The sequence below is a fragment of the Coregonus lavaretus genome, assembly GCF_964263955.1.
Source record: "Coregonus lavaretus genome assembly, chromosome: 19".
NCBI classification, from domain to species: domain Eukaryota; kingdom Metazoa; phylum Chordata; class Actinopteri; order Salmoniformes; family Salmonidae; genus Coregonus; species Coregonus lavaretus.
The window spans coordinates 39,233,267-39,242,024 of NC_140006.1; the positions used below are offsets into that span (position 1 = coordinate 39,233,267).

Genomic DNA, 8,758 nt, shown 5'->3' on the forward strand with positions numbered 1-8,758 from the left:
AAAAATTGTTGAGTGCAAAACCCCTGAGGGTAACAAGTTTGTAATCTTTGGATATCAAATCAGTTTCAACCTGTATTATGGGCAAGAATGAAATATTGTGAAATCATTTGAAAATAAATCGGTAACACTTTATTTGAAGCATAGCATCATACAACCTGCTCTCACTTCGTATTATTCTGTACGTAAATCCGAGACACTCCATTTAGTATGATATGTTACGTTTCGTATGGTATGTATTAATTTATGGATGTCCATCACCCATTTAGTATGATATGTTACGAATTACAATTCATATTATATTTTTTTACGAATTGCAATTCATACAATAGGTTACGAATTTGCAAATGCTACGAGTTCCAATTTGTTGTGGCTAACGTTAGCTAGGTGACTAGGCGGCTAACGTTAGCTAAGCTAGGGGTTAAGGTTAGGGTTAGGTTAAAGGGTTAGGGGAAGGGTTAGCTAACATTCTAAGTAGTTGCAAAGTAGCTAAAAAGTGGTGAGTAGTTGCAAAGTTGCTAATTAGCTAAAATGCTAAAGTTGTCCATGATGAGTTTCGAACACGCAACCACTGTGTTATACACCCACACATCCCGACCAACCACCTTCCTTTCATTTTTGCCTTAAGTAACCTTCTGTCTTCTATAACCATACCAAACGTAACATATACTCATTGGAGGCTGCGTCATAACACCTTATAACACCTCATAGCCTGTCATAAATAACATTGTAACACTGTTATCACACATATATTTAGAGGTGTTGTTGACAAAAATGTAAATGTTGTGACATACAGTATATTGTGATATTTTATGACCTGGTTATGACACCTACATAAGAGTGTCAAACCTACCACATAAGGCAAACCATTCAATTACAGCCTACTACAAGTATGGTATGTTAGATAACATTTCCTGGAATTAGCTGTTTTATTACCATTGTAAGAGATACAGTACATACCCCAATGCTCTTTTGCTGATGACTGGAATGAATTCAGGAGCAGGACAAGACACCATCATTGTGACATATGACTGACATATGAGCATGCTTGTAATAGATGAGGTCATAACTGCCAGATGTTGTAAGTTCAGACTGCAGCTAAACCAACTGTCATCTACACTGACACAAGCAAAACGTACCATTCCTATTATTTCCATTCCTATTATTTCCATTCTCCCCCACAGGTGTTGTGTCCCCATAAACCACAATGGCTCAGTATAACTGTTCCTCTCTGGGTCTGCCTGCCACCACTCCTGACCAGCTGGGTTGGAATGTGTCCTGGGCCCTAGGCAACGTCAGTGCTGATGACATGGACGATATGTGCCTGAATCGGAATCAGTACCTGGAGAAGTTTCTAGGCTTCCGGAGGTCGCCCGTTTTCCTGCCGGTTTGCATTACCTTCCTCGTCATCTTCGCTGTGGGAGTGTCAGGGAACGTGCTCACCTGCGCAGTCATCATGCGCTACAAGGTGATGCGGACGCCAACCAATTACTACCTGTTCAGTCTGGCCGTGTCCGATTTATTAGTCCTACTGCTGGGTATGCCGTTGGAACTCTACGAGATGTGGAGCAACTACCCGTTCCTGTTCGGCGCCAGCGGCTGTTACTTCAAAACGTTCCTGTTTGAGACGGTCTGCTTTGCCTCCATTCTCAATGTAACGGCACTGAGCGTGGAGCGCTACATCGCGGTGTTACACCCGCTGAAGGTCAAGCACGTGGCCACGCACACCCATGCCAAGCGTGTCATCCTGATGCTGTGGGTCATGTCCATGGTATGCGCCATGCCAAACACCAGCCTCCACGGGGTGGACGTGTTGCGGCCCCGATTTGGGCGCCAATTCCCAGAGTCGGCCATCTGCATGGTGGTCAAGCCCATGTGGATGTACAACCTGATTATTCAGGTGACCACGCTGGTCTTCTTCCTGATCCCTATGCTCACCATCACCACGCTGCACCTGCGCATCGGCCTGCAGCTAAGCATGGAGAGGGGCATGCAGGGAGTGGGGACCGGGCAGGGTTTTGGTCCTGACAGCCACTGCAGTGTTCTTAGGCACCAGCAGAGGGCGCGCCACCGACAGGTCACCAAGATGCTGTGTGAGTTCCTCATCCACTTTCTCTATAGTGCCAGAAGGGTAAAGAGGAGATGTCCTGGATATGACTGATTATAGACTGATATCTCTATTGAATAGGGATTTAAAGTTATTTGCTGAAGTACAAACCGAAAGATTAGTTCCTAAACATGTCCATTGTTACTTAAACATTGCTCTTGCTCTCAGAAAATAAGATGTTATGGAAATGTGACAAATTATAGACCGATATTTCTTTTGAATTGGGACTTAAAATTCTGTGCTGAAGTACAAACCAAAATATTAGTTTCTAAACATGTTCATTGTCACTTAAACATGTCTTGCTCTCAATGTCTGCAAATGTCTTGTCTTGTCTGTATGTATGTCCATCTAACTGTCTATGCAGGGGTACTGGTGATCGTTTTTGGCATCTGCTGGGCTCCCTTCCACATTGACCGTCTCATGTGGAGCTTCATAAACAACTGGACCGACCACCACCACCTGGTCTTCCAGTACGTCCACATCGTCTCCGGGGTCTTCTTCTACCTCAGCTCGGTGGTCAACCCCATCCTCTACAACCTCATGTCTACCCGCTTCCGGGAGATGTTCCAGCAGATCACGTGTCGCTCCGGCCTCTGTGGCGGCGACGTGCGCTTGCTGACCGTCCGTAGCACCCAACTGACCCTACGTAGTATCGTCTATGAGAAGCCGCAACATAATGGGACCCCAGAGAGAATCACCCCAGACATAGAGGAGCAGAACATGTACGTAACCCCCCACTGCCAGCATGTATATGGGAATACAAGCCCTGATTAGATAGAGGGTGAAGGGGTGGGGGTACCAAAACAATGTATCAAAATTAACTAAGATTGGGCACCAAAATGAACCAAGATTGGGTACCAAAATGACCAAATGTGTAGCTGATTGAATGTGTACAGCGAGAGCTTGGATTGAGCAAAAGCAACAGAGTTGAAGTTTTGCCCTTGGATTTAAAGTGGAATTCTCACTGGGGGATACCAACATGAACTAGGATGAGGTACCAAAATGAAACAAGATTAACTAACAAATATATCACTGATTGAATGTGTAGCAGGTTGGCATTTACTGGGATGACTCATGTACTGGAGGCAGCTCTGCAGAGTGGTCACTAGCTGGCACAGCCACAAAGTCATAAAATCTGATTTTAAACATAACCCTAACCTTAACCACACTGCTAACCCTAATGCCTAACCTTAAATTAAGACCAAAAAGCTCATTTTTGTTTTCATGAATTGTCATGATATAAAGCCAAGTTTGACTTTGCAGCTATCCCATCTAGTGGAAATCGCTCAGTTTTGCCTCCAGAACAAGACTAATCTCAATAAACGTCAAACTGAGAATGTGTACAGCCAGAGTGGAAAGAGCGAAAGTAATAAAGTTGCGTCCTTCGACTTTGAATTTAAAATGGATTTCCACACACATGCTATTAGTTATATGTGGGATATTCACATGTATATTCGGTGCAACTGACAGTGTTCTTCAACCGGATATTAATATTCAAATATTCAGAGGGAACACATTATTTATATAAGCTTATCTAATAATCTAACTTTGAAAAAGAAACGATACCCAGCTTTGTAAAATAGCTTATTAATATAATACATGTTTTATTCTGTTCATATGTTTCAAGAGACACGATTAGATTGTACAGTCTTCTTCCATGCGTTGTTGTACTAGGTACACTATCAAAATCCCACTCACGATGAATGTATAGCACAGGCAATATTGGAAGTATGTGGGAGATGGAAGTTTCATGACATAGAAATGGAAAATGTGATGTGCGATGTACGCATGACATCCTTAAAGTTATGGAAATGGAGCGGAATTTCCATCAACAGTAAGTAAATAAACATGCTAAACAAATGCTGTGTGCCTTTCTAGTAATGCTCCAAAATGTACAGTATTCCTTCAAGTGCTTTCTGAAACTGCAATCGTGTTATTCCTGTGTAAACTGATTTTGAAATAAAACTTTAGAATGACAAAGCTTTCAGCATCACTTACATTTCAATTGCTAAAAATAGTTGAATCATACAGTCATTATTTGCATTCTCCTATAACGTCTCAAATGTTTTTGAATGGTCTTCATTATGAAGATATATAGTTATAGAAGATATACACTACCGTTTTAGAACACCTACTCATTCAAGGGTTTTTCTTTATTTTTAAAAATTTTTACATTGTAGAATAATAGTCAAGACATCAAAACCATGAAATAACACATATGGAATCATGTAGTAACCAAAAAAGTGTTAAACAAATCAAAATATATTTTATATTTCAGATTCTTCAAATAGCCACCCTTTGCCTTGATGACAGCTTTGCACACTCTTGGCATTCTCTCAACCAGCTTCATGAGGTAGTCACCTGGAATGCATTTCAATTAACAAGTGTGCCTTGTTAAAAGTAAATTTTTGGAATGTCTTTCCTTCTTAATGCGTTTGAGCCAATCAGTTGTGTTGTGACAAGGTAGGGGGGTATACAGAAGATAGCCCTATTTGGTAAAATACCAAGTCCATATTATGGCAAGAACAGCTCAAATAAGCAAAGAGAAATGACAGTCCATCATTACTTTAAGACATGAATGTCAGTCAATACGGAACATTTCAAGAACTTTGAAAGTTTCTTCAATTGCAATCGCAAAAACCTTCAAGCGCTATGATATAACTGGCTCTCATGAGGACTGCCACAGGAATAGAAGACCCAGAGTTAACTCTGCTGCAGAGGATAAGTTCATTAGAGTTACCAGCCTCAGAAATTGCAGCCCAAATAAATGCTTCACAGAGTTCAAGTAACAGACACATCTCAACATCAACTGTTCAGAGGAGACTGCGTGAATCAGACTTTAATGGTCGAATTGCTGCAAAGAAACCACTACTAAAGGACACCAATAAGAAGAAGAGACTTGCTTGGGCCAAGAAACACGAGCAATGGACATTAGACCGGTGCAAATTTGTCCTTTGGTCTGGAGTCCAAATTGAAGATTTATGGTTCCAACCGCTGTGTCTTTGTGAGACGAGGTGTGGGTGAACGGATGATCTCTGCATGTGTATTTTCCACCGTAAAGCATGGAGGAGGAGGTGTTATGGTGTGGGGGTGCTTTGCTGGTGACACTGTCTGTGATGTATTTAGAATTCAAGGCACACTTAACCAGCATGGCTACCACAGCATTCTGCAGCGATACGCCATCCCATCTGGTTTGGGCTTAGTGGGACTATCATTTGTTTTTCAACAGGACAATGACCCAACACACCTCCGAGATGAAATCTTGCGACTTGTGATGGCCGGCCGCCCAACAACCTGCCCGCTTGACCCTATCACCTCCTCTCTTCTCCAGACCATTTCCGGAGACCTTCTCCCTTACCTCACCTCGCTCATCAACTCATCCTTGACCGCTGGCTATGTCCCTTCCGTCTTCAAGAGAGCGAGAGTTGCACCCCTCCTCAAAAAACCTACACTCGATCCCTCCGATGTCAACAACTACAGACCAGTATCCCTTCTTTCTTTTCTCTCCAAAACTCTTGAGCGTGCCGTCTCTAGCCAACTCTCCTGCTATCTCTCTCAGAATGACCTTCTTGATCCAAACCAGTCAGGTTTCAAGACTGGTCATTCAACTGAGACTGCTCTTCTCTGTGTCACGGAGGCTCTCCGCACTGCGAAAGCTAACTCTCTCTCCTCTGCTCTTATCCTTCTAGACCCATCTACTGCCTTTGATACTGTGAACCATCAGATCCTCCTCTCCACCCTCTCCGAGTTGGGCATCTCCGGCGCTGCTCACTCTTGGATTGCATTCTACCTGACAGGTCGCTCCTTAAATGTAAATGTAAGGGCTATTTTACCAAGAAGGAGAGTGATGGAGTGCAGCATCAGATGACCTGGCCTCCACAATCCCCCGACCTAAACCAAATTGAGATGGTTTGGGATGAGTTGGACCGCAGAGTGAAGGAAAAGCAGCCAACAAGTGCTCAGCATATGTGGGAACTCCTTCAAGACTGTTGGAAAAGCATTCCAGGTGAAGCTAGTTGAGAGAATGCCAAGAGTGTGCAAAGCTGTCATCAAGGCAAAGGGTGGCTATTTGAAGAATCTCAAATATAAAATATATTTTGATTTGTTGAACACTTTTTTGGTTACTACATGATTCCATGTGTGTTATTTCATAGTTTTGATGTCTTCACTATTATTCTACAATGTAGAAAATTGTAAAAAATAAAGAAAAACCCTTGAATGAGTAGGTGTTCTAAAACTTTTGACTGGTAGTGTATAAGATGTATAATAGATACCTGTCATGTGGCTTTAGTAAGGACTTGATTGTTTATAGAAGACTAATGAATGTGTTATGTTGCTTTTAAGTAGCCTACTGTAAAATATGCACATTAAAACAGTTTAAACAGTATGGTTTTATTTAGGAAAACACAATGGTTTTATTGACGACCTGCATGACAAATCTACATGACAAATCGGTTTCAATTGCAACAGTATAACTTAAATTGAATAGAAAAAAGACTGTGTGGGGATATCCTAAAGCCATTTGATCACATAAGTTTGATAGGAACAAATTCCTTCAAGACAAATAAGACTTCTCTTGTGCTTTCTCTGTGTGCCTTTGAGAATATTTCATTTAATATAGGAATAGCTAATCGTATTCACAATCTGTCTGGTTGAATGATAGCACTGAGTGAACAGTACAGCATGAATGTTCCACACTTCCCCATTATTACATTTGACCCTGATCCATCCGGATAATGAGCCTAGTGACGGCTCTGCTGGCTTTCTACTCTCCTAATCAACACTTTTTTTTTTCGCTTTCTAGCTAACGACAACACCGATCGTAGCATCTCAGATTCACAGTCTGTCTGGTTGAATGACCGAGGGTACAATATAAATGTCCCAAAGTTCCCAGGATTATTACTTTTTACCCTGAGCCATCTGGAGTAATGACTCTACTGAGTACCTCGCCTGGCTTCACTGTGCTCTGGGGCAGAATACTCACCACTCAGACTCAGAGGTGTGTGTGTGTGTGTGTGTGTGTGTGTGTGTGTGTGTGTGTGTGTGTGTGTGTGTGTGTGTGGAGCTGACTTCAGAAACACACACAGTCCCTGGTGAATTACAATAGGAGTCTGGCACAAGTAACGGATAATGATGAAAAGGTGTGGCAGGCACAAGTTGAGGCGACCTAGGAATCTAATAAAAACATAAACCCAATGGCATTGAAAAACAGTGCAGGTGTTGCTCTTGAAGTTTGGTCGTTTTATTCTGGTGGTAGCATGTTCAGCTCAGCGGACGTTTGACAAAGAGAACCGTAACCTGGTTTAGAAAATGGTCACAATCTATTACTAGAGTATCATCATTATTATAGTCATATAATGTCCATGGAGATACCATGATTAATTACATTTATTAGTTTCATAATCATTTTAACCTTTATTTTCCCAGGTAAGTTGAGAACAAACTCTCATTGACAGGCTGGCAGAGAATACAGAGACACATCAATGAAGTAAAACAGCAGGACATTGGTCTGTGTAGACATCGGTAAGAGTTCAGGAAATTGGAAATTGAAGTGCCAGAGGCGATATTCTCTCTCTCTGTCATCAACTGGTTGAAGTTGCTCATCTTCGGCTGAAGATAATGACTGCACATACTGAATGCCAGTGTTATTGATTGACAGGCACCAACTCCAGAAGGTTTTAAGCTGAAAGTTAAAGCTATGTCCTGTCTACGAGATTCATAGGCCAGAGGCAATACCATCACAGTGAGGTAGCAATAACCAATCACACAATGAACTGGCTGAAGTTGATCACTTTCGGCTGAATGTGATTGGCTGAACGTCACTGTTATGAATTTACTTCTAACTCCAGAAGCTTTAACCCCCTTTATCATCTAAGGCCTGTTTACAAGATTCATAGGTACACTCTCTGGAGAGTCCAAACATCATATCTGAGTGTCAATAACACACTTGTGGAGTTCTCAAAAACATGGTATGAGACATACTGGGATTTTAAAACTGTAAAAAATAAAATAATAACAATAATAATACTCTCATGTGGAGATACCTGGAAGGGTTCTTCTAAGCCTTCTTGCCTGGTAAAAACCAGAGCTCTTTGAATCAGACTTTTAAAATCAATTTGCATTGTGCCCACAAGAAAGAGCCATCAGGTCTATGAATGGTGGACTTATACCCTTGTCACACTACTGAGCTGTGCCCAACTGTATTGCACTGGCCTGGTTAGGCATCCAACATAGTTGCTGGAAAAGACAACATGAAAGGAAAACATCCGAGCCAGCACTGTACAGTATGGTTTGGCATTGTAAAAGGGTGCGAAAAGGGTATTAGAGAGGAGCTGGGATGAAGAGTTCCTTAGAGCTTTTCTGTTTCCATTATTAGTGCCAACAGAGCTATTCTCAGTGCCGGATGGCTGGAAAAATGTATTTATAAAACGTTCTACCAGAGCGCTCTGCACTCTATGAAACACACAACACCTCCAAGAGTTTTAAAGCACACCCCCAACATAAGGCACGTGAGAATGAAAATACATTATATGTGTGGCTTCTAACCCCCTTGGCATCACATCCACTCTGTGTGTAAACCAACGCAGCATTACGCTTTAATATAACACCTCAATACATGAAACAAAACAATATTCAAGTCAGTAGGTTGCATGC

General features: G+C 41.8%; 1 protein-coding gene across 1 annotated transcript; it reads left to right on the forward strand.

Moving 5' to 3' along the window:
• Positions 1-1,204: 1,204 nt before the first annotated feature.
• Positions 1,205-2,878, forward strand: LOC311146474 (neuromedin-U receptor 1-like; the record flags this gene model as incomplete). Its single annotated transcript, XM_084182979.1, has 2 exons — positions 1,205-2,090; positions 2,469-2,878. 2 exons carry the CDS (start codon positions 1,205-1,207, stop codon positions 2,876-2,878), a joined length of 1,296 nt encoding a protein of 431 aa, XP_084039105.1.
• Positions 2,879-8,758: the final 5,880 nt, after the last annotated feature.